Below are 27,088 nucleotides of genomic sequence, written 5' to 3'. Positions count from 1 at the left end.
AGCCGGTAATGTTTACTTCAGAATGACAGTTTGGTTAAAAACTGACAGTGACAGCACTGAACTGACAGATGACAACTGACAGTTAAATCAAAACAAACAACTTCAAGTTTTCAGTGTTTTCTTTTTGAATTTCTATTTATTATCTTTCAGTTATCTTAACTGAAACTTTCTGGATTTAGATTTGAGAGTACTACGATAACAGCTATGTGCAATCCACCAAACATCCACATACAAATGTTGCTTACATCATGAACTTGAGGCGATTGTAAGTCTTCCTTCAATACGCTTTATCATAACTTGTAACTTTTCCAAGTCTTAACTCTTCCGTTCTCTGCTAGACCGACAGCTCGCCTCCTTCTCCTGGGCGTGGCGGGCGTGGTGGTGTACTGCGAGTGGCTGGTGTACCGGCTCGGGGCGCGGGAGTGGGCCCCGCTGGCCTGCCCCGGGGACGCCGCCGCCGCCGCCGGCTGCACGCGCGTGCTGCTGGTGGCCGACCCGCAGCTGCAGGGGGAGCAGGCCGCCATGTTCCCGCTCAACTGGCTGTTCATCTGGGACAGTGACAGGTTAGTGCACCTGATAAACTTTAAGGAACTAGTATAATATTATTTATGTAAATGTATTTTCTACAGGACCGGTCAGAGTGGAAATCTAAACTTCGAGCCCTATGTCCCTGATTAGGGATCCCAGGACCTGATGATGATGATGATGAATGTATTTTCTTAGACTTGACAGAGGGATCAAAGCATTAGCACTTAGGTTTTGGGACTGTTATGACACATATTGTAAAGCTGCTGATAAAATAAATAGATAAACAGTCTCATACAATGTTAATCTGACTCATTGTAATTTGAACCAATTAGTTTCAATTAAGAATAATTTGATTGCCCTATGCATTCACTAGAAGCTTTTGAGCATCATAATTTAAGTTATTCAATTAGTTTGTTCTTAATTGCAGATATGTGAAGGCTACATTTCGTGAAGCTCTGCGGCATGTGCAGCCGGACGTGGTGGTGTTCCTCGGGGACCTCATGGACGAGGGCTCTATTGCCACAGATGAACAGTACGCCAGATATGTCAACCGCATCTTTGACATCTTTGCTCCCTATGATCATTCATTTAAAGTAAGTTTTTCAAGCTTTAATCTTACTGGCACTGTAATTAGTTTATTGATGATGCATCACTTTTAAATGTTATTGTGTGGGCTATAACTATTCTAACTCCGATAACTATATAGTTATCGGGATAATGTAGCATGTTAGTGGTGACAGATTATTATAAATCAATCCCATAGTTTTCAAGCCTATTCAATACAATCAAACCATTCTTTTTTAATTGAACAAAGCAAGAATCTTATGTTAATATAATAATGCTTCACTTGATACTTCCAGCCATTCTACATCCCAGGAGACAACGACATTGGTGGGGAAAATGAACGAGTAAGAGAAGACAAGATAGATCTGTTCAACAAGATATTCCTGAGGCCACGGAAGTTAATTCACAAAGACATCATCTTCCTAGAGATAGATGGGATCACCCACGTCATGCCCGATGTGGACGATGACATGCTGAGTGAGTTCAAGCTGAGGATAGCTGTATCACACTATGGAGTGGCTAGCAGACAAGTAAGTATTGGGTTTGGGTGATTTCTTGATTATTTATTAGTTATATGAGAATGCTTTGAGCCATAAGACTATTGCACAGGATGGACTAACAACTGATTATTGATTAGTGAAAATACTAACATTGCAAGAGGATGTTGAGTGTGTTTGTTGTTGTTAGGAAAAAGTGTAAGTAGTATTATTATTATAGAATTCTGTATTGCACAAATAAATTGAAAATATATGATGTGTAGATCTCCCTTCCCTAAAATAATTCTCTACCATTCAGTCAGGGGACGAAAACCGCTAATAAGTCACTAGTATTCCTATTGTTATTGAAACACATTGCCTGCCTACACTCTAAAGAACATCACCCTCCTCCCCAGATGCAAGACAAGTTCCGCCCCCACATCTACTTCTCAGCGCACACGCACGAGTCTCGCCTCGTCCGTCACCGCGGGGGCATGGCGCACCGCCAGCAGAGACTGCTGGACAAGACTCTCACTGTGGTGTTCGATAACGAGACGGTGAATGAGATCTTCGTGCCGACGTGTTCGTACAGGATGGGGACGCGGGAGATCGGGTATGGGGCTGCTGTTATAGGTGAATATGATTGTTAGTTTGTTATTATTAGCTGTTATTATTATTTGTTATTAATAGAACAGGAAAAGAAAAGGGACAGAGAATATATATTATTTTTAGAAGACAAGGTAGAGGACCTTCAAAAAGCATCACGAAAATGTTCCATGGAACTAAAAAACGTTCCAAAAATTAAAAATGAAAATAAGGAAATTCTCTCTACTATGGTAACGCACCTATCTTCTCAACTAAAAGTTGACCTAGAGGCGAAAGACATAAAGGACATCTACAGGACCTCGTTGAAGGCTGATAAAACACCCATTGTTGTTGAATTCTCGTCATATATATTGAAGACCGACCTGATGAATGCAGCGAAAAAATACAATATAATGAATAAAAACAACAAACTGAATGCCTCACATTTGGGTCAGCAATCAAATAGTACCCCCATATACCTCTCTGACCACCTTACCCAAAAGGGTAGTAGGCTATTCTACCTGGCACGCGAATTGTCAAAAGCACAAAATTACAAATATTGTTGGACCTCTCTCGGAAACGTTTTTATTAGAAAGGACGAGAACGCTCCAATAATAAAAATTATTAATGAGTCTCAAATACAAAGATTAAGTGAGAACATTAAATGACTACTCAACTTAATTCGTATCTGTAAAGATTTCTTGCATGTTAGTAGTTTAAGTATGTATGTTATAGTCTTAGTCACAAATAATTTTACTGTATGGCATTTCCTAGTAACCTTTACTCTCCCTAGATACTCATTTACAAACTATGAATCGTTTAACGAATTCCAATGTATACCCAAACCGAATATCACAATGTTGAACCATATTATGATAGTAGTTATCTACCCAACTGACTTGTACTGTAGATGTTTACTATGTTGCTGCACCTTGTCTAACCATGAGCACATCGCTAATGACTATTTGATTCATAAATGTTACTGTGGATAATCTATTTCAAACAAGTAAGGATGTAGACAATTTTCTAGTCGCTCAGTCTATTCATTGTATACCAGAAGAATGCAAAAATCACATCGAATTAAAAAATCATCTCACAGTACTTACCCAAAATATAAGGAGTATTCATAAAAACTTTGATGCATTCCAGGTAACACTAAGCGCACTTAATTTTGATTGTGATGTGATTATTCTGACCGAATGTCGCCTTAATAATAGACCTGTACCTCCATCAATCCTTAACTATGATACTCACTTTACTAAAAACAATTTAAATCAGAACGATGGCGTGGTATTTTATGTAAGAAACTCATTAAAGTATGAAATTGCTGAACCAAATATAAAAAATGCTTCTTGTCTAGCACTAACTATGACTGACACGGTTATTATTGGCATTTACAGAACACCTTCTATCAAAGACTGTCACGATTTTACATCTTCTCTCTCGCTGCTACTCAGTAAATATGAAAAATACCCAAACATAATTGTAACCGGGGATATCAACATTGATATAAAATCAGACAATGTTGACAGTAATAGTCAAAACTATTTAAACACCTTAGCGTTTCACGGTCTTCTTCCAGGTCATAAACTTCCCACTCGTGCCAAAATGTGTTATGACCATATGATGTTAAAATCTGACCAGACTGCAAAATCAATAGTCCTTAGTAATGCCCCGACAGATCACTCTACGGTTCTATTAAATTTCATGTCCATCTCAACGCACAACACTATCCAGAGAACAAAAACTGTTTTAAACATTAATAACGCTGTAATGGATCTGAAACAATGCAGTCTTAATAAGATACTAGACATATCAGACCCGAATGAGGCATCTGAAACGCTTGTCGCTGAAATCACCACAGTCATCCACAACAACCAGAAAACCATAGTAATCCCTACGCGTAAACGCTGTATTCAGCCATGGATTACTTCAGGAATATTGAAATGCTTACGGCATCGCGATAAATTACACCGTAAATCAAAGGATAATCCTGATAACTTAATCTTACAACTTACATATCGGCGATACAGAAACTTCTGTGGGAACCTGGTTCGTAAACTTAAAATAAACTACGAGAGAGAACAATTAAACAGCGCAGGAAGAAACTCCAAACACATCTGGAAGGCAATAAAATCTATTTGTAATATTCAAAAAAACAAAACAAATGACTCTCGAAAACTATCATCATTAATGTCATCTCCTTGTGATTCTGCTAATCTAGTTAACAAACATTTCACTAACGTCGGCAGACTGCTAGCTGAAACTCTTCTTAAGTCACCTCCTCTTAATAACATAAATTACAGTAACATAAAAACTCCAGTCAATTCTTTTACTCTAATTAATCCTGATCCTATTGAAGTAATTGATATAATTAATTGTTTACCTAATAACTCAACAACAGGCGTCGATAATATACCAACAAATCTTTTAAAAGCTGCTAAATATATACTCGCACCAATTCTGTGTCATATTTGTACTATCTGCTTCGATACGGGGCTCTTTCCCGACATCTTTAAGAAGGCTGTGGTAACCCCCATTCATAAAGCCGGAGATAAAGCTGATGTAAACAACTACAGGCCAATATCTGTACTACCTGTGATATCTAAAATTATAGAAAAGCTTATAAACAATCGCCTAAAAAACTATCTTGAAAAAAATGAACTTCTCTCGCCAAACCAATATGGATTCCGAAACGGTATTTCTACCGAAGACGCCGTATCCGCATTAGTAGAAGAGGTCGCAGTCCAACTTGACAAAGGCAACAAATGTGTCGGAGTCTTTCTAGACCTAGCAAAAGCTTTTGACACCGTATCTGTTCCTCTTCTACTCGAAAAACTATACACCTTCGGTATAAGAGGTTTACCCCACGCCCTTTTATCAAACTACTTAACAAATCGCTCTCAACAAACAAAGCTTGGAGAGTATACCAGTGATGCAGCCCACGTAACTTATGGTGTTCCTCAAGGTAGTGTCCTCGGCCCCACACTTTTTCTCCTATACGTGAATGATCTTTGTAATTATACACTTCCAAACTGTAAAATTTATACTTATGCCGATGATACAGCCTTAATATTTCATGCAAAAACATGGGAACATCTACAAAACATTGCGGAATCTGGAATATTCACTACATCTAATTGGCTCCGTAAGAACTTGCTAACATTAAATATTAACAAAACTAACTTCTTACCCTTTTCCATCCGAAAAAATACACAGCCTGACCTTAATTTTAACTTAAAAGTTCATATATGTGATAGCTCAAATAACTTGACATGCCTGTGTGAAAACATTAACCGAGTCACTCATGTAAAATATTTGGGAATAACAATTGATAACCACCTTCAGTGGGAATCACATATCCTTAACAACGCAGACAGGATAAGAAAATTAATATGGATTTTTAAAAAACTTAGAAAAGTTGCAAATGAGAAACTAATATTGTCCACATATAAAGCACTCGCTCAGTCAATTATCAGCTACTGTATCCCAGTATGGGGCGGAGCCGCCAAAACCCACTTAATATTGCTGGAGCGTGCACAGAGAGCATTAATTAAGATTATGTATTTTAAACCTATTTTATTTCCTACCTTTCACTTATACAATTCATGTAAATTACACTCAATTCGGCAAATTTACATCATAACCTCAGTAATAAAAAAACATAAAGTAACACCTTTTATCCAAAATCACATGCACAAACGTAGGAATGACATAGTATGCAATGTCCCAAACTGTAATACAACTTTTTATCAAAAACAATTAACATATCAGTCTTGCACTATTTACAACAAGCTTAATAGAATACTTAAAATTTACCCAAACACAATAACAGAAATAAAAAAAGTATTATCTTTGTATTTACTAGATTTAACCTATGATGATACTGAAAACATTGTAAATTGAGCATAAGGTATACTTAGTTCTTCATATTATTATTATTTTTTTTTTTGTAACTACCTTTTCATACCAAAATAAAATGTGTAATGCTTAGTTATAATATTTCATGGGAAGTGTAATTATTACTAATTAAATTAAATTAAAGATTGCCATCTTCATTTATAAATTTTAAGAGTATGTATGTATGAGTCTTTTTAGTTTAATTTTATTATTGTTCATTTTGTAACACGTGCTGGTAGTGGGGCGGAGTACCCAGTAATACAGGTTTTAAACCTAGCACAGGGGCTCTGGCTATTTTATTGTATTGAATTGTTTTTTTTTTTTTTTTTTTTGAACAATAAACTATTAGCTGATGAATGCGAGGTCTGCTTCGCCTTAAAAAGTTTTCCCGTGGGAATTCCGGGATAAAAAGTACCTATCTAGCCAATAAACACGTTCTAACCACTCGCATTACACAATGTGAGAATGTGAATCAACATGGACTACTTGAGTATATTTTTTAATTTACTCCGTTAGTAGTTAAGTAAGTATTTGGTTTTTTCCCGTCAATTTGACTACAGTGTTGGTACTTTTCCCTATCGGATTTTAGGGCCATAAAACTATGATAAAGTCATACTAAATTACTAACCTTCAACGTTATTATTTCCAGAGAAAGACTACACGCAAATGCGCTACACAGTGCTGTGGACACCAGAGCGCTTCCCCAGTCTCCTCGCGTACGCCGCCATCGCTGTGCTAGCGGTCTTGCTGGTAGTCATCAAGGCCATCATCAGGGTCATGGCCAGTAGTAGGAGCTACTATCAGAAGCTGCAGCACAGTGTGTGAATGTTGAACTGCGAGTTTCATATCTGCTGCCACTGCACGGGTTTGTTATCGACGTACTAAACTATATCACGATTCGCCAAAATACGGGGCTGTGATTGGTGAATGAAACACGCATTAAATGAGTTTATCGACGTCGATAACGAACCCGTGTAGCGGCCGCTGATGACATAAAAGTGAGAAACTGAGCGTTTTGACTATGCCAAGTTAGTTTAAAGGGGTGAATTTTTTTATATCATTTTATATGACATGATTTGGAAGTACAAAATTAAATACTTAGTTACAGTATGACTTAACTAAAAAGTATGGCCATATTCGAATATGAACAACGAAAAATCTCAACTAGTGTTGTACTTACAGTTACTTACCGTTACTTAGTGTGGTAAGTGCCTTACACTTGGAGTGCGGCACTGCTCACGTAGTGCAACAAACTGCAACTTAGAACTACACAGGGATATACATGGTGGAAAATATAGAGGGGACGGAAAAAGGCATTTTTTGAACGCTCTGTCACGTAATATTTCTGTTTCACTGTCCCATTTATCATTTGCACCTTTGTATTCTCTCTATCGATCGTCATACAAACACGATGACACCTATAGCCAGCGGCTTCCCACGATCGAACTCAGATCTTCCGTCCGGCACGCTGAAGGGTGTTCCACATTTACCGTAGTTACCTCTAACCTTAGTTATTATTCTCAATTGGAATGTCTTTCCAACCATCGATTATCCAGACCAGAGCATTATTTATATTTTTATATACTTACTTACATAACTATTGTACTTAATATATGTATATTGAGTGTCTCCTACTGCAACGTATGTACGGGTTACCAGTCTTACTATGGTTTATAATTTCTTTTTTATTCCATACATGTATTTGATATTCTACATCTATAGACTAGTACCATGCAGTCTGTAATTATATTTATGGATGAATATTTTAAAATAAATTTTACGATTGTTAAGTACTTAAATCAAATCTTTTAATATGCTTATTACTAGAGTCTCCGCTTCGATGTTAGTAATAAAACAACCATTTAAACGAAATTGTAGTTCACAGTTTATTTCAGGCATACTTTTATTTAATAAATTCGACGACATTTAACATTTTCGGCAAACGTCTAGACATGATATTTATTGCATGTAAGAAGTTCATACAAAATCAAAGGAACTATAAAAAATATCGATCATTCACCTCTTGCCAGGCCATAAATAATTTAAACATTACAATACATAACAGATAAATAATTCGAAACATGTATCTTGCCTCTTTGGTTTCTACTAGCTAAAACTTAATACTAAAAATATATACAAACTTTTCCACTTTTCACTCTCTGATACATTTTCCTGTAAAATTTACTCATACTATACACATTTTCTCAATATTTAGCTTTATTTCACAAACTGAATGAAGTTTGGAGAACTGAAAGTTACATGAAATAATCGTTTATAATTCTCGATAGAAAATTCCAAAGACTAGATATATCAGCAGGTGTTTTCTTACAAATCGGACTTCCACATACATTTTACAGAGTTAACATAGATTTTCAGTAGCAGAAGAAAATCTTCAGCCTCACTTTACAACAGATCCCAGAATTACACAGGTAGGTACAACATAGTCACTTCCTAACACAAGCTAAGTCAGATTCGGATAAGTAATCAGCGATTACATTACACAGTAACCAACGTTATTGCAACGACTCTTTGGCTTCACTCCACAAGTCCTTCAAGGTACGAAGATTCATATTTACACTTTTTACACTGGAGTCGCCTCACGGGCATCAGATGTAGAGATAGTCATTTTTGGACTCCTTGCAGTAGCCGATGCTGGGGAACTTGTAGACGGGGCTGTAGCGCTGGCGGTCGTCGGCCTCGAGGGACAGGGCGGAGAGGGCGCGCGCGGGGTCGTCGCCTGGGGCGGGGGGCAGGGCGCGGGGCGGGGGCGGCGGGGCGCGCGGGTTGCGGCGCACGCGGAAGTGGCAGTCCGTGTCGGACGGCCACGCGCGCTGCACCAGCAACGGGAGGTCGTCGGGGTGCAGCTTCCGCTCGTACTCTTGTGACGCGCACACCTGGAATTGACAAGGAAATCAGTTAATCGACTTTGACCCAAAAGAGATGGCTCTGAGGATAATGCGTATACTCTACAATGATGAAGAGGAGTATGGTGACCGAAAAATCACTAGGGGAAACCAGGCTATTGAGTACCAGCTTAGGTTCGCCTGGTATAGTGACTGCATTTCTCACGTCATAATCATTAGCCAATTATGGACACAGCTTGACCTAATCCTTTTCCAAGGAGCGCCACAACACTATGTCTCTTTATCCTCATCCAACATGTCCAAGATCGTCGTCCCAGCGGGTTAGAGGGCATCTCACACCTCATCCAATAACATCTCTACATAAATTATATAAGTAGCCCTCAAATAACTCACCTCATAGAGCGAGAACCTCTCAACTCCCTCCCGACAGTCGTAACAATTCAGCAGTATAGCGATCAGCTCATCCGCCGAGGTGCGCTCGCTGATGAGCAGAGACTTGTACTGGGACGAGGACATGAGCGCCGAGTCGTAGATCTTGACCAGCCCGCCCGGACGCATCTGCAGGGAGAACCTGTAGGCAAGAAGAGGGGGAGGTTAGTGGAGAGGGCTTTGGCTGTGTGGTTGCGGGGAGATTGAGCTGGAATAGGATTGTAAGTTGGGGAGAGCTGTGTAGCTATTTGCATTTAACACGTGTATGGAAGCACCCTAAAGATTTACCATGAGTAGGACTGGTTAGACACTGATGCAAAAAGCTAAAGATCGCATCCAGTGGCGTGCTTTGGGAGAGGCCTACGTCCAGCAGTGGACTGCTATAGGCTGATGATGATGATGAGACACTGATAAAAGCGCTCTGTATAGATATAAGTAGTTATAGTTAAGGACTAATCCCATGATCAGAAAATATCCCTATCACACACAACTAAATCATTCCCAATCAACCATTCCACAACAAAGCCGCGTATACAATAATACAGTGATAGATATCCGAACTCCCTGGTGTAGAGGAAGTGGGGTATCCGACTGCGGTCGCCGCGCTCCAGCGCCGCCCGGGTTCGGTTCCCGGCCGTGACGAGTCATTGCCCGCGCTAGCTTTGTTGTTTCAGAAATCAATGGGTGTAGAGTTGTTATAAGGGTGCGGTTCCACATGTAGAGTTTGGTTTGATCCTTATTTCGGTTGAAATAACAGTTGAAAACGTTTGTTCCCTTCGTGTAGAATTTATAACCCCTTGTTTAATATAAATTACCTTAATTGATATTTAGGCGCAGGTGGGGTAGCGTAGGGTACCTAGGTAATTTTTGTCAACCCTAGCACTAAAAATACTAAATTATCAGGGTGTTTGTAAGTCTTGACTACCTTTGTAAACTATGTATTTTGTCTGAAGCTATGAGAAAAAATCTCCATTAACCCCTATAACAGTGTCTTGTGGCCCAACATACCGCCCGCCCGTCTTACAGCACTTGGGCTGTCAACAGCTGTAGCAATATGATCCATACGGTCCATAAAGTGCTTTCCGAACAACTTTTTTGACTTTTTTATTGCCTACTTAAAGACGACAAACTACCAAAACAAGACGAGCGATTTTAAACCCTTTTGTTTTGGGCAATAGGTGGATTTTTCAGTCCAGGTGATTGGCTTGAGAGATGATGAAAAGTAGACTCTATTTTAGTGGTATGAGGTGGAAAATGGGTTGTATCTGGGTGAATTCTTGCGTAGTTTGTTTTGGACGAGAATACCCTGGCCGGAAGGGGAAAAGGGACAGGAGTTTTCTTGTGAAGTGTATTTTTTTGCCGCACGCGGCGAGGCGACGCGCTGTGGAGGACACTGTCGGTGGTCTCGGAAGATAGATTGTCGACTGATGTCACGGGTATTGGCATAAATATACTTAAATTTCACAAGAAAAACCATAATCTTAAAGAAATTGTTGTGGATATGCATAATTTAAGCAACAATAATCTGTTTAACGATAGCTAGTTCAATACTCCCTAGATTGTTTTGTATTTCAGATTTCAGGAATTTGTAAGAATCTAACTAAGTACGAACTAACTAAGTACTAACTAAGTACTAACTAAGACGACCGAATGGCGTAGTGGTTAGTGACCCTGACTACTGAGCCGATGGTCCCGGGTTCGATTCCCGGCTGGGGCAGATATTTGTTTAAACACAGATATTTGTTCTCGGGTCTTGGATGTGCCCGTAAAATGGCAATAGGCCCGCCCCCTATTACATTGGGACTAACATAACACTCTGGCGAAAAGAGGGTGCAGCAATGCACCTCTGCCTACCCCGCAAGGGAGTACATTAGTACAAGGCGTGAGTGCGTGTTTTTTTTTCTAACTAAGTACTGGTCAAGCTTCGTTGTGTTCAACAGTCAGACACCAGCTTTTGCTAATTGAATAGCGTAGATGTCTCGGGTAAATTGTAACGTCCTTGCTTTATCTAAGTTGGCTAAACCTATAAATTCTATTGTTATGACTGAATATGACAAAACAAGATCAACAGGTCAAATAATTACTGATAGAAATGTCTCATATATGTACCTATCTGGCTAGATTGTACCTAATTAAATCACATTTGAGTCAAAAATTTCATAGATATAGTTATGATTACGTATATGACATCATAATTATCATAACATAACCCATGCAATGCCTCACTATGGCCTTAGCTCGCGGGATAATGTAACTCCAGTTTAACCAAGAGATCGTCTTTTTTAACTTGACACCTGTTTTTTTCTGAGTGTGTCGGTGACCAACACTAGACTGCAATAGGGTCGGCCGCAGTGGTCAAAGGTTTAGTCAGTCCGATTAGCTCTCATACATATATGTACCTATACCTACCTTGACCTCTCATAGGTAAGTCCCCACAATAAATAAATAAATACAAATAAGCAGCACTTACTTAGAGTACCCCTTCGGATGGCAGGCCTGCAGCGCGGCGGGTCGCGCGTCGTCGTCCAGCACGAGGGCGGTGCGCAGCCCGGCGGCGCGCACGCTCACCTCCATGCTGAGGTAAAAGAGCCGCGGGTCCCGGTGCCTCATGCGGAACTTGCCAAGCAAAGTGCCGACCACTTCCCGTGCGCGGGTGCCCCAGGTCACGGATAGGGTCTTGTACTCGATGTCTGGGCGGAGACAGCGCGCGTACACTTTGATTGTTGTCTGTGGATGGAGAGGAGTTGGTTAGGTTAGATAGAAGATGTGGGTTATTGGTAGAATTAGGAAGGCTATTGATAGAGTCTTTCGGGTTGTAGTTTGGATGAATGATGGTAGAGTCTGGTCTGTGCGCCAGGTATCTATGCGGATGCAAACACTGTCCGCAATTTTTAATTCTTGTTTAATAGTTTTGCGAGTTTAAAGTTTGCGTAAAATTCCAATTCGAATTTTAAAACATATCTAGATATAAATAACATCACTTGCACCAACGCAAAAATCACAAACACACACACACACTTTATCTCAAACAACGCAACCCCCTTTTCAACTTCAAAACTCACATGAATATTCTGCGGATTCAGCGCTAGGCGCAGTCTAGGGAACACTCGCGGCGCGTCCATGGCTTATCTACTATCTATTGTATGCGGGCGCGGGCGCACGGGCGGCGACTCCGAGTGGACTGTCCCGGAGCCCCGAGTGTCCCGGACCGCAGCCCCGGGCGGCGGCGGCGGCGGAAGCGGGGATGCGCCACCTGCCCCGACATATGCGCCCGCGCACTCCATCATTGATCATACGCAGGTAGTTCATGTTTCGTGAGAGCTTCGGAGGCTGCGGTTTTGATTTGTACAGATGGATGGTGTCTTTTTTTAGTATGGGAAAGTTTTTGATTATTGGATTGGTTAGGATTTAATTGTGTCGGTCGTTGTTGTTAATATGCTGAAATGAAAGCTCTACATGTAAGTCCAACGACTGACAGCAACTAAAGCTAACTAATCCTTCCACGACATCACCCGAGTCCGCGTTTTTCTATGTTCCACCACGATGACAAACCTAGTCTTGCTCTAGAGTTTGTCATTGAATTGTTTCAGTAATAGAAACAATTGAAAACCTAAGCCTGACATACCACGCTACTAATACGATTATTTATCCCATTCTGATAACAGGCGATTGATGATGCGTAATAAAACATATATAAATGATTTCATTGTGTTAAATCAGCCAAGCATAAAAACAAGGTAGGTAAATCACCATGATAAAATGTAGAATTGCTTTAAATTCCCATTAAACGAGAAGACGGAACCATTTTAGTCTACGAAACTCAAGACAAATTACCTTTGCTCTGCTATTTAGCAGAGCAGAAGGTTAGGTACAGGCACTTACCATTTAAGGCACCACAGAATTAATCATTTAAAAGGCCGCTATAAAATTTAAATTAATCACAAAAATCCTTGCACAAAAAACAAAACATTACGATGTTAACAAGGCATACCAAAACCGACTCGTTGCGTCATTTTAAAAGAAAAACGAAGCTCAAAAAAGTCGATTTTCTCGCCGCGTGACGAGACAAAGAAAGAAAGAAAGAAAGCTCTATGGCTGGCTGCCGGCCACTGCGTACTGCGGAGGAAACGCAAAAACCTTCTCCGGATGAGTTCGGAATGTCGCCGCGTCTTCGTGCCTTCACTCTCAGTTTATAGCTACACTGAGATTTGATTGGCCGCGGCGAAATATGGAACTTAATCTTGGTCAAATGTGGAGTACTTTGCAAAGACATTAACTGCAATACTTTTAAAATAAATAAAAAATACTAATTAAGTAAACAAGTAAGTATGTAGGTATAAGTAATTTTTTTGATGATGATGATGATAAACTATAGTTTATACTATACAAAAGGCAATTGCTAACTTTTAGTATAAAAAAGTTTTTTGGTAAAAGCACCTCTTGGGAAACGCCTAAGTCCAGCAGTCAATGTAGTGCTCAGTAAAAAAACCTCTTCTATTTATAAATCAAGCAAAACATTATGCTGCACTGGCGCCCCCACTGTCCAAGTGCAACGATTACTCAATCTGTACGAAGGTGATAGAAAACCCGACGGACAAAAAGGAGTCGCGTATAATGATGTTGTACACGAATTTCCTGGCTCTTACGGACTCACTGATTCTTCGCTATTTGCATATTTAATGAGAAGCTTTTTACTTTCCTGTAGTAAGCTGTATACCTTAGATACCGTATGAATGGTGGATGAAAGGTAAGTTACCTACATACTTACTTACGTATCCACACTTTATTGGTATACAAAAATTACAATTAAGACGTAATACATAGTACAAAACTCTTAAACTAATCATTTGTTAGTTACTTATTGTACTCCGGTTCTGACCTAAAAACAACCGAGCAGAACAAGATAAGGTTAATCATACGTTTTTCGCATCATCTGTAAAAGGCATCACATCTTCAAACCTACATTCATTAGCTATAGTCATGTTGCAACAATCGCATCATCTTTTTGGTCATCGCCGTCATAATAAAGTGGGACACACAGTGTAAGTACGTCTGTATAAGGTCATTCATTATTTTTATTATTTAATATTTATCCCGATATAGGTACGAAAACCTAGGTTAGAGCCGAAAAATATAAATAAAATCTGAAATATTCAGGTATACTCGTAACAAAAGCTTTCGTAGCTCGAAGCGCTTACGGATTGTAGGGGAGACAGAGGTTCCCCTAATATATATAGGATAATATATGTGAGGATATCTCATACACAGCCATATCTCATATTTACGGAAAAAAAGTGTAAATGTAAAATAGTTAATAATTCCTGCATGTATTGTATACGTACATCACACCATACCGTTATTAATTAACAAGTCATCTGACTCATCGTTCCTTTGACATAATCATTTGACCGCAACTGTGTCCGATTCTCGTTACAATCTTCGATGCGCTTGCGCAACAAACTTTATTCTCTTTTTCAAGCCGATGTTTAATTCACGCCTCTAATCAGAGATGGCGCTAGTTACCTCTTTTATGTTATCATTTTCAGCTTGAGCAGATGTTCTACCTTCTTCAGCTTAATCTTTTTCATAAAACTATTTTGTCAAGTTATGTTGGATCAAGGACTTTTGGATACAATCATTATAAGATATACATATAGGTAAGAACTTCCGCAACTTCCATTAAGCTGACATATCCCTTATGTCAAATCTAGGATATCCTGACAGATCCCCATTCATCATTGTTTCGAAATAAGCTAATTTGTTCACTTGACGATGTTAATTTAAAACGTCAGTTAGTGTGACGGAGCACTTGGGCGGGTCAATTTGACCAATAGACTGATTCACCGTTCGGAATTCTGTAGGTGATCCTATACTAACTACCTATGTGGTAAATAAGTACATACATCATCATCATCAAGTACATAGGTACTTGCCTACAAACATTTATGCCATTCGCAAGTCAAAAACCAGGGCACGACAGCTTTTCTGGGGATTCCAAATTTAATATCTCTTAGTAGGTAGGTCCCATAACATGTAATCTAACGGAGCGCTATTGAATGATGTCTATAGATATAAATCTATTTAAAAATAAAGCAACACTTGGAAAAAATATAATTAATAACAAGATGTAAGTACTTATGTATCTATTAAAACATCTGTTTATTACGTAAGACATAAAACCAAAACATATCATCATAAGTCCCTACCCTACTTACTTAACCCCGAATCGCTCTATACTAAATCGTACAAATCTGTGACTTCCTATTGTATTAATAGAAAATTAAAGGGCACAGGATGTTCAAATTAATATAAATTAACTCCATCACCTCCACTGTGACAAAAAAAAAACTATTTTAGGGAATCCAGAGATGAGGAAACGGAGTTTTTAATTGGATGTACAGACAGCAAAATAGTTAGCATAAGAAAAGTTTTTCTTTGAAGTTCTTATTTCAGGTACAAAACTGTCAGCTTCACACCTGGGGACGTCAAGTTAAGCTGAACTTGAGTATGGAGTGCAGCGATAAGATTGACTGCATTTACTGTCGTGAGAAACACAGGACCTAAATCTAATCTAGGATCTCTTATGATAGATTTAATTTTCATTAACTTTTTGGTGCAAGCCACCCTAAAGTTAAGCTTACATCATACTATTCAAATAATAAAAAACACTTGCTTTATTTCTAGCCACAATAAAGTGCACGGTAATTAGTGAACACAAATGGCGCCGCGCTCGCTTCCTGTTTCCTAATTCCCGGCCGCGGTATACGCGCCGCTGCCGCTGCATTTCATTTGTTTTGTCAGTTTTAGGCACAAATTATATCGGGAAATTACTTTGTTATGTAATCGTTACTTAGGCAAATTTATGCTACTGGGAATTAGCTACTGTAGAATCGAATACCTATTTAAGTACATTGGATAATCAGTGTGTTTGTAATCGATGTCCTGATGATGACCAGCAACTATTAGATAATGATTAGGTATGTGCAATGCAATTTATAGGACATAAACTAGGGTAGATCTACTATTCCTATATATGATCTTAATTCGTTCCATTAACGAATTAAGATCTACTAGCGGATATGTTAGCGCCAATCAGAGATGAGCCGGTGCTACAAAGCTGGCGACTTCCCGTTCCCTAATTTCCTGGCCGCCACTCCATCTTACGAAAAACTAAGTTTCTCAACTACTGCGCTAGCCGCGACTCTATCTATTTACTTTAAACGTGCTGATTGAATGACAGCTCTTCTTCGTTTGTTTTTAGTTAAGCTAGAGTAGCCTTCTAGCCCGTCGCACCTCATTCCGCTAATTCAACACGTCCTGTCCACTAGACTATAGTCGGGAATGCTGGAGTAATGGCGATCGTCCTGTTTTATGTGCACTAGATTTATGATTTAGGTAAAAGAACAAAATAAGGTGGAATTTCACCAAACGCTAAACGTATTTAGTAGCCTGTCAAACGTCTGTCAGTTAGTACAAAATGTACTTATTTAAAATTTAAATACTTACGTTAATTTCTTACTATTAGAGTGGCGTTAATATTATTTATAGTGTTAAAAAATAGGAATTCGTTTAAGAAACTTCTGTGCTTGCTATATTTTTATGACTATTTGTTTCACCCCCTAACGGGATTACGTTAACTTATGAGACACTCTGTACATTATCTAACAATTAAACTGCAAAGTTGCATTCCTGCCTAGTTGCAATGCTAATATTAAAACAGATAGTATCGGTATTTTTCTACCTACATTTAAGTATTTCAATTTTCTACCACATTTAGTGCTTTCTAACACTTTTCTACTTTAATAATACTAAGTAAGCGAAAATACACATAATCTTATTACCTACATACGTATAGCCAAGTGATAAATTTTAAATGCTCTTAAACTGCTTTAACCGTAGAACTATTAATGAAATTTATAGCTGTAAGGGCAGCTGTACCCTTGAAAGTGTTAAGTATTCCTGTAACCAGTCATTGTAAAAACACTTAAACTCTTCTGAAGAATTTTCTTAAAGAATTGTAATGTTTTCAGGCTGAAACTCACTCAGAGATGTTTCAGTTGTGAGTCAGGTGATGGTGTAATAAAACATCTCTGAATAGATCAGGGGGTTACTCTATACTGACGAAAAACGAACTTACGACAGCCGTCGTCGTTTAATCGACACGTTTAGTGCAACGAGATAGAGTCGGGGCTCGGTCAGCAGCGCTCCGCAACTTAGTTTTTCGTCATATAGAGTGACCTCCCTGTCTGTCTGTCCGTCACAACACACACACAACATGTGTAGTGATCTAATAACATAGATTTCTCTGTTTTAGTTTTTCTGTCTAGTATAGTATAATATATCTGCTGAAGCTCATGTTGGATTGATTGGCGCTTGACCGGAAATTAACGCCTAATGTCGTTTTTTATACATTTAAACGACAGTAGATCTACGTTGCTTTGATTTGTTTATAATATCACATTTTTGTATCGTGTCGGCTCAGTAGGTGGTCCTCGTCTTCTGTCCAACAACATCAAGTCGGATATCTTCAATCTCACTCTTAATTACTGTAATTACCTACAAATGATTAAAAAAGATTAGAATAGTCATCAATACCCGAAGAAGTGGAGCCAAAAAGAACAAATGTTTCATTACAACCCGGCGGATACACTAATGAACGCGGAATTACGAAAAAACTGACACCATTATTCTAGACAACCAATTCCTAATTACAAAACTCCTTCCAAGAAACCTCAAATCAAAGCTTTGATATTAAGAAATTCAAAAGAGGAACGGCAAAGACCAGAGACAAGATTTGTTTTTTTTTCATCGACTTCCGGTGCACCTGGTTCAGCCAGCACGTGCTGCGCACAGACCCCGTATTTTAAACGTTTTTTGCTCAACACTTTAATGGTTTTCTTTTTGTTTTTAAAGACGGTATGGCTTGGAGCAATGAGGTCGGATCAGTACGCCCACCGCAGCTGATGGTGCCAAAGGAAACGGGGATTCGAAAAACAAATAAAACTGAATAAGTACTTATGCTCAATAAATTATAGGAATTTGAGAAGTTTAATATTATGCCCCTAGCGGTTCTAGAGGTCGCTACGTACAAATATATAATAATATTAGGTACTTATACAAAAGAGAGTGCTAGATCTGCAGCAATTGTTTTGATAGGTATAATTATGTATATGTATATGTCCAAATTTACACAGTTTCCTATTCCATATATGAGATATCCAAATATAAAGAAGCTTTGATTGCGACACATTTTGGTTTCTATTATTTAAGATTAAGTACCAAATTCAAATGCGGCTCTCCCTAGTGCAGCACTAGCAACAGTTAGGTATTAGACCACCTTCATCACAAGAGCCATCTTTATGTGTAAATTACTCTACAAAACCAGCCAGTCCAGCAATTTATTTGTAACAAAAATCATGCACGTTCAGGTAAAGTATATCCCGGTGGACGCAGATGCATATCGCTCTACCTTGTCTATTTATCAAACTCATTGACAAGATGGCGCGAATTAACGGACAGCTGTCAAATAATTATGAGTTATGGAACCGGACAGAATCAAGGTTTTGTTTTATTTAAATAATTATGTGCGGTGAGTGCCGTATAAACTTATACGGCAGATGACCCCTTTTAGATTTTTTTACAGAAATTCCGGTTTAATTTGTAAATAATTGCTGAACTGAACTAGGCGAAAGGTATAGGGATAGATAAGCCTACCATAGGACCTTAGATGGCAGGATTTTGGGTAGCCCAGTGAAAAGTATTCCTTTTAATCCAATTAAATATATGATAAATATGGTTTCTACCAAAGAATTGTCAATAGCTTCATAAGAAGTGTTAAAAAAAAAATCCTTATCAATGTAGAACAATGCTTTTTTTATAAGTTTCGACAGATAATAGCAGTTCGTAGTAGCGAGACAATGGCTGACTGTTGCATTCACATTCGTATCTATCAACGTGTTAAGGTCAACAAGAGATAGGGGCCACTTCCGCTAGCTAACCACCATGCTGAGGCTGACCCCTGGTGTTTACGGGATTGAATACTTAGTTGCTAAGTAGATGATTTACTGATGTCACCGTTTTATTTTTCTTTGTAGGCAATACCAAAGTATTCATGGAGTGTGCCCTCCTCAAATTGACTTAGTAGGGAGTTAGAACGCAGATAATATTTATGTATGTACCTACTCGTATTTTGTGAAACGAATATCGAAATCTGTAGGTAAAGTTCTTAAATTTATACAATAATACAACTGATGCAATATTTAGCGCTACTCTAATTAAAGAAAGCGTTTCTAATTACCAGACAAACAGTATTTTTTGTGTAGCAAATACCGTGAACCGTGACCTTACCTACTAGCAAACCTATTGTTATGGCGTGCTTTCTTGTTTCCACGATCAAATAATGTTTTAAAAATATTGTTAATCAAGTGAAATAAAAGCGAGGATTTATCTTTCAAAGGCCGATTGGACAACATTTCTGCCATATCTCCATTTACAGAAAACATGAGGAGAGACTTGAAAGAAGCCTCTGTTAACTGCTGCTACTTAAGTTACTAGTTAATGGACTTTCAATCTTAAAGCTTTAAATGTAAGATCTATGGATGTTTATGTAAATATGGTTTAATTTAAAGTTAGTTGGAGTGTGTGTAACGCGAGCCGCGAGCCGCTACCAACAACACTCGTTGTCTTTGTGTAATGGCTGCTCAGGGGTGTCCGAGATCGCTTTCTTTTTCTTCTGAAATATTATATTCCGATGTCTCTGATTGATGGCTAGATTACATTATAAAAAAAATGTGCTTGTACGTATAGCTTTTGGAAATCACGGATGCTAAGGGTTTAATTTGAACATTATAACATTATATCCACGATATTTGAGATATATTCTGAAAAGGCCCTGAAACATCGTTGGAGCTTAGCTAGCTCTTTTGGAGATAAATACTTATAGAATATTGACTTGGTTTATGATCCACTTAAAATTTATTATACACCAAAGAGGCAGCCCTATAACGAAACTTAATCATTATGAGCACAGCTTTGAAAAACGATGCGTAACGGAGGGCGGGGCGGCGGCGGCGTCGGCGGCGGCGGCGGCGCGGGCCTCCGCAAACATTTGCACTCGCTTGCCGTCTATATTCTGAGAAATGCAATAACGCCTTAACTAAGTTCATATTTGTTTCAGCTTTTAACTGACCTTCCGTTTTAAAATATGGCCATAAATATGATATTTACCCCGCCCAACAACCTTAAAAGCCCCGAAAGCTCGCGCGAAGCTTAAAAATAGCTTGCAGTAAAAGTAGTAAGTGCATAAATTACATGCACCCACTCGCGTAATGGACAAGTAGCCTCGTTAACCAGCTCCTGATATAGTGAGGACAGCTTCACTCGCACTTGGGGAGACCTTGGCGCGTGCCGTGGGTGGAGTGGGCGCCGGAATCTTTTATTTATTTCTTTATCTACTTACAAACACGGTTTCTTTTGTTGTTTGGTTGCTAGGAAGGATTGGTTTCTTCTTGGCTTGTGTTGGTAAGTACAGTCGAAAAGTCACTCGAAGTGGCCCCTTTCGGGCGCCCCTTGATTTTTATTGTCTCTAAAGTTTATTAAACTCAAGTTAACTTGACGTTACATAGTTTATTCTATTTCTGCAATCATTTCTCAATCACTTACCACGCATGAAATTTCATAACTTTCATCCGTTAATTAAATATTTTATGTATCCACTATCGCATTGTTTCTAACAACTCTTGAATGAAAAGCCGATAAGAGAAAAAACCAATTGGCTATAAAACTTAACGAGTACTTATATCGACGAATCACACATGTTTCAGTAATTGGAAGCTGAAGTAATGGCCCACCGCATTTCTCTTAGGAAATCTCCTGCGAAAATAACAAGCTACAAGCAAATGTGTTTCTGTTCGCTTCAGTGATTCCTTCAGCCTACTTCTGTACTCTTATACCCATGGGTTAAGGTTGCCTTCGATTTGGTTGTGTCAGATGTAATGACATTCTCAATAGGCCAACCGTGACTGTGGTGTCGCCATGTAGCCACGTCTAACATGTTCTGCCGGACACACACGAATATGCTATTATAGCTATTAAAGTGAGAATACAAAGACACATAATTATAGTAAAGCTTGTGATGAACTGATCAAGACCGAGAGTTGATGGAATCATTATATCATAGCGATGGAAAGGTCAATATCACATATAGACTTTCTCTTTGATAATGACATCTATCTATCTTCTTCGGGTCCTGAGTCTGAGCTGTTGAATCAACATTTACCAACCCAACCCATATCTTTCATTTTAAACATGTGGTAAAACCTGCTACGTCATATTCTTAAAACAAAAAACAGTAGCGTCTGTATTGACGTAGGCAGGGCGTTGTGTGACGTCACTACAGCTTTGTTAGCTGCTGTGAGTGTATTTAGATTAGTTTGGTGCGACATTGCGTCGCGGATGTGATTGGCGGTGTCGACACGCGGCGAGACGGTTGCAGACTTGCAAAACTCACGACAAAAAGCATTCATAAGTTGATACTTATTGCATAGTGGCTTCGTTCGGAAGGTGGATTAGAAAGAAGTGCTAATTCCTCGCTTATAACCTCACTTTTAAGGGACACGGCTGGACTGTGGACATAGACAGCCACTCAGCAATCTCAGCATACCTATCATAAAATTGTTTTGACATCGATTTGGATTCAAACATTACCTATTGAATTTGACACAGACACTAATTACTTCGTTAAAGTTATATTCCGTTTTGATTTGACTTCGAAGATCATAGAACAACGCGGGCTCGATCGCCGAAGATTGATCTATCTGTCAAAGATTCGTAGTTTTTGCTATTACGAAAGTGAAAGGATAATGTATGTGTGACACAGCTATACCTAATTGATGCTTGTATAACAATGCAATTAAGACTCTATCTCCATATCTGAGAACTATAAATAGACTGTCTTTATTCAGTTTACAGTAGGGCCTAATAAGCCATCTGGTCCCATGGCTGACATCTTCATTTTCTCAAGAAGGCCGCTTCAATGAGTGTAAATCAAGTGTAATAAAGAGATGCTATCTTAAATACGACCAAATTAATTTAAATTACAACATAGCATAAGTGAGCACTTACCTATTTAATAAGGCATTAAATATAATGTATTAAGGAACCATTGGGTACATTTCTCATCATTACATTAGGTGTATCTATGTATTAATGCGCAAAAGGTAAATCGCATCACAGAACTTCTTTTGATAAGCGGTGTGTTTGACAAGATGACAAAATACTTTCCCAGAGATTCTCGATCGTCGAAAAACAGGATTTTATCTAAACGATCGGTTAAGTAACAGATGATGAGACGGAATCGTCATTACGATCATTAAATCAGAGATAATGAGGACGTCTTTCTGTAATTAATGATTTCCGACGCGGAACCGACTCGTGGAATTTTGCGTTTTTAGGCTCTTAACGTAACCTAAATTTGTAGGTTACCTATTTATTAATATTTGTAGCAGTTTGTGCCTACCTTTCTACCATGAAATATGAAAACACGCAGACTAAACAATTCTTAGTTAATATTAACTATACATTTGTTCTACAGCAATTGAACAGATACATAATGTATTTGGATATTTTGGCCATAAATATTGTAATATTACTACATTCGACATACCATAAATAATAACTGAGGTAGCAACAGAAATTCTCGTAATAAATAGCTATGTGTTGTTTCTCGGTACGCGTCTCATTACTATGCGGTGTGGCGACACTGCAACTTTCCCAGGTGGAATAAATAAATACGTAAAGGTCGTTCTGTAGGAAAATGCGCGAAACTCGTAATGTGCGTAATGGAGGAACCGGTTACGAAGGTCGCCGGCGCATGATCACTGGGTAAACTACATTATTCCTCTTTTGATTAAATTTCCCATTAAGTTTACTCTATTTGAAGATTGTCAGCATTCTTCTCTTGTACTATAATTTAAACTGTATCTGTATTTAAATTAGCTAACAGCTATTATTTTATTGGTGCACATGCACAATAAGGAGTAGTTATAACGTGAATCTACCTATGTACTTACACACCAATTATACTTAGGAACATTAGGTAAATTGTTTAAACGCAGTCCGTTTTGAGTTTTCAATAGGCCTCCAGCAAGTGTCCATAATATTCTCATCGTTGCTGGAAAGCGTTCCAAAAACCAATTGTTTCTCTACTTCTGTTCAAAATTGCGAGGAAAGTACTCGCATAAAACAAGTAGGTACATAAGTACAATAGAACTAATTATAGGTAGTGTAAGTACCTCTGTAGTGAGACAGCCGACCTTGCGTAAGTCCGCCTCTATGTCCGCGTCCGCTGCTAATACATACTAAAATGCAAATAGAGCTGCTTATTATCTACTAACAAACAGGCTAACCACAATATGTTGGCATTATGTGCCGTAGCTATTTATTGTAATTGTTTTAACCATTATCTTTGAATTGTTTACATAGGGTCCGTCACTACCCTAGAACCTATGTATAAGGTCCTAACTTAGGTAGCTTTGACTTTACTTACTTGTGCTTATTAGTGCCAATTTCTCCATAGCCGGTTAGAGGATGTAGTGGTTGATTTTTGACACATGTGTCATGAATTTTATATGGAGATGACGTTTAATTTATAAATCAATCCCTGTCGGTTAGATAACCGACTATGGAGAAATTTGCACTTAGATACATTATGAGAGTGGTTGATTTAATCTAATTTTGGTGTCAGCAAGACAACGACATAAGCTCAATATAAAGATTTTTTAAACTGAAACTTATTATTATAAGTAAATGAGAGTACTTAATCCACATTATTCCACATCTACCACTATGATGTCAATAACGCTCACACATGAGTCAAGATGTGGTTTGACGTCACGAGCTCGTGAGGCAGTCAGTGAGTAAGGAAATAACGTCAACTACCTAATATGAGTCACTCGGCTCCTTGTTAGTGCATAAAGTGACCGTAAACTTTTGTGATTTAGAATTGTAGATAACACTCAGAGTAACGACTAAAGAAGGTACTTGCAAGTATAATAAATTTCACAATACTTAGATATTTACCTACTGATATTGTTAGGTTCTACCTACCAAATCTACCAATCTTTGATAAACAACGGCTACATACCAATAACAAGTGTGATTCTGAATTTCTGATGCATCTGACAATATTTCAGATTTACGTATAGAAAATAATGTATCTATTTCAGTACCGTGGTATTACCTATGCGTTTTACCTACAGACAGAAATTTACATTCTATCCAAAAATATGTGTTTCGTAAAACATATATCTCCCGCTGCATTCCTCATGTCACAGGCAAAGTCCAGTGTTGGGCAATTCGCGTTATGCCCGCGCCAGGCATTTCCCAGAACGCCGAGGTCGGGCCTCGGCCGCTCTCGTGCCGGAATATTGGTATGTTGTGACAGTCCACTACTTGAAGCAATTTATGTATGCTGTAGTTGTCTTGTCTTTTTGAATGTCTCTACACTACATCATATTTTGCATTGCTACTAGCTTATTTATTATGTACTTACTTACTGGAATTTGTTTGAGGTATAACAATGCCAATAACAATTGAATCCTAATACTATTATTGTACGTTATTATATTATTAACAATAAATACCACCGGATTGTCATACTCATTGGCCACGCAATGCAACCTTCATGCTTCAGTAAAAAGAAAACATACGAGTTTCCCTCGCAATGCACTTCCGCTAGGCAGCTTCCGGTGTGAGGGCGCGGGCCCCATGCCGCCAATCACCATCAGGAAGTACCTAGAGGGCCATCATCGCCCTTCGCACTCCATCCGGGCTAGAGTTGGGACAGCTAGAAAGGGATTCTTATCGATAGATACATTTTATAGCTAATAAATTGTCATTAATAGGTTGTTTTGATCTTTAAATGTATTAATTGGATTGATAAAGTTTGGTGAGATATACTTACTTAGATGTTAAATTTAGATACTATGAGGATACTATCGGCCGTGGCAGGAGATTAGGTATGTGGGTAGTTAATGATTCTCAGTAGATACCGATAACGCTACGCACTTCACTAACAACATCTAGTTAGACATAACAATCGGTTTGCAACAATGGCGGCACGATAACACTCATTTATAAACAAAACGGCGCATTTGTTCATACAACACCATAACATACACGCTAATCAACAAAGGTTATCGATTCTAGGTGGCTCGATGCACTGTGAGAAGAGAGCATTATCCAATCATGGGCTTTAGGTACCTACTCATTAAGTAAATTTGAATTTGGAATCAATCCTTCTTTAATTTTCAGGGTGCTAAACCTTTACCGGTGTGTTTTATTTTTTATTTAGATTAAGTTTAAGGTCGGTATCAGCCAACTAGCATTGTGCTGCTAAAAGGCTGTGCAGTGTGCAATATACCAGTCAGTTATATGATAAATCGTAACATAAACAAACCGAGCAAAGCGTTCGCCGCCAAACAAAGGTTATCGATCCTAAACTATGAAGTAACTTGTGTTTGAATAACATCACTATTTGTTAGATACAAATGCAATAGCTTATAGTTCATTCATAGATAACTTTTAGGAAGTAAGTACTTAATGTGTGTTTAATAGTACTACTTTAAAATACATTGTTATTTTTTCCTTCTTCTTTATCTCCTTCAAGAACACAGACATTTTGATAAGTAGTTATAGAATTTTGGAAGAAATTATATCTGAGCAATGACAATTTTTTCATTATTTTTCTTACTTGTTGTAGCGAAGATGCAGTCATACTACACAGCCGTTCTAGGAAAACATTATTACATTATATCTAACATCGTCAATTAATTCATCTCGCACTTTGCATTTTCCACATAGTTATGCTAATTGGATGCGGTTATCTGCTTCCACACGCGTAGACACCGCCGTACAAGTAACGATACATCTAGAAACTAGAAGCTAACCTAAGTTTAGGTTTATTTTATCTTACAGAGTCCGCCAAAGGTATCAAATGCATTTATTTTTACTGATTGTCATAGAGTCTTTAATGTTTTAATAGTTTTTTTTTTGAGGACCTTCATTTGAAGGAGACCTTCCCTAGCAGTGGGGACACTGGGGACGTGGTGAGTTTTGATTCTTGTGATGATAAATAGTCCTTGGTATAGACAACACTAGTCTACCTGTGTTCTCTGCTGATGATGACGATGACGTCATAAAAGTTGCGCTATGACTGTTTATTAAATATTTTCCATTTATTTACTTTGATGTCGTACACGCATGGAAATTAAATGCGTCACCGCGATGTCCCTAAACATCATCGTTATTTATGTCACGTTAAAAAAAATCGCGTATAGAAGATTTCTGAGAAAACAAAAATAGTACATACGGGCATCTGCTCTAGTAATGGTCATTTGATATTTTTTGTTGCGTGGTCAGTTCAACTAGCATAAACAAAGCAAGACAAAGTGTAAACATAAACGTAGATAAATCGTTTATGAATGTAATTTGATCCGACACCATGTTATGGCAATTTGCGAAACGAATCTTCTGCAACAAAGGGCACATCGTGCTTATCCGTCAAAATAATAAAGTAATGTTAAGTAAGATTTAAAAAATACACAGTGGGATGAGATAATTATGGTGTCTGTTTGTCTGTAGATATTTTTATTTTCATTCATTCATTAATTATTTCTATCGGTCCTTATAACTTTTTATTGTACGCTAGTTATCAATGGAATCGCTCGTATCCCCTAGATGGCA

The 27,088-nt window shown here is 38.3% G+C and overlaps 2 protein-coding genes across 2 annotated transcripts in view; one reads left to right on the top strand and one right to left on the bottom strand.

Moving 5' to 3' along the window:
- The first annotated feature begins 90 nt into the window (after positions 1 to 90).
- On the top strand, positions 91 to 8,655 carry LOC105391034 (metallophosphoesterase 1). The gene is made up of 6 exons (XM_048628838.1): positions 91 to 265; positions 339 to 563; positions 956 to 1,121; positions 1,389 to 1,622; positions 1,985 to 2,201; positions 6,703 to 8,655. The coding sequence occupies exons 1-6, from the start codon at positions 249 to 251 to the stop codon at positions 6,876 to 6,878; spliced, it is 1,035 nt and encodes a 344-aa protein (XP_048484795.1). The 5' UTR covers positions 91 to 248; the 3' UTR covers positions 6,879 to 8,655.
- Positions 7,915 to 27,088, bottom strand: part of LOC105391035 — a 37,581-nt gene continuing 18,407 nt past the window's right edge. Inside the window, exons 3-5 of the mRNA XM_048628842.1 lie at positions 11,817 to 12,073; positions 9,311 to 9,488; positions 7,915 to 8,947 (exon numbers count right to left, since the gene is read on the bottom strand). Of these exons, the coding sequence (XP_048484799.1) occupies positions 8,660 to 8,947; positions 9,311 to 9,488; positions 11,817 to 12,073 (723 nt within the window). The 3' untranslated portion in view covers positions 7,915 to 8,659. The remainder of the gene's footprint in view (positions 8,948 to 9,310; positions 9,489 to 11,816; positions 12,074 to 27,088) is intronic.

Source organism: Plutella xylostella, chromosome 4 (assembly GCF_932276165.1).
Source record: "Plutella xylostella chromosome 4, ilPluXylo3.1, whole genome shotgun sequence".
Lineage (NCBI taxonomy): Eukaryota > Metazoa > Arthropoda > Insecta > Lepidoptera > Plutellidae > Plutella > Plutella xylostella.
Note: the sequence above shows the minus strand (reverse complement) of the source record. Positions and strands in the feature narration are given on the sequence as shown.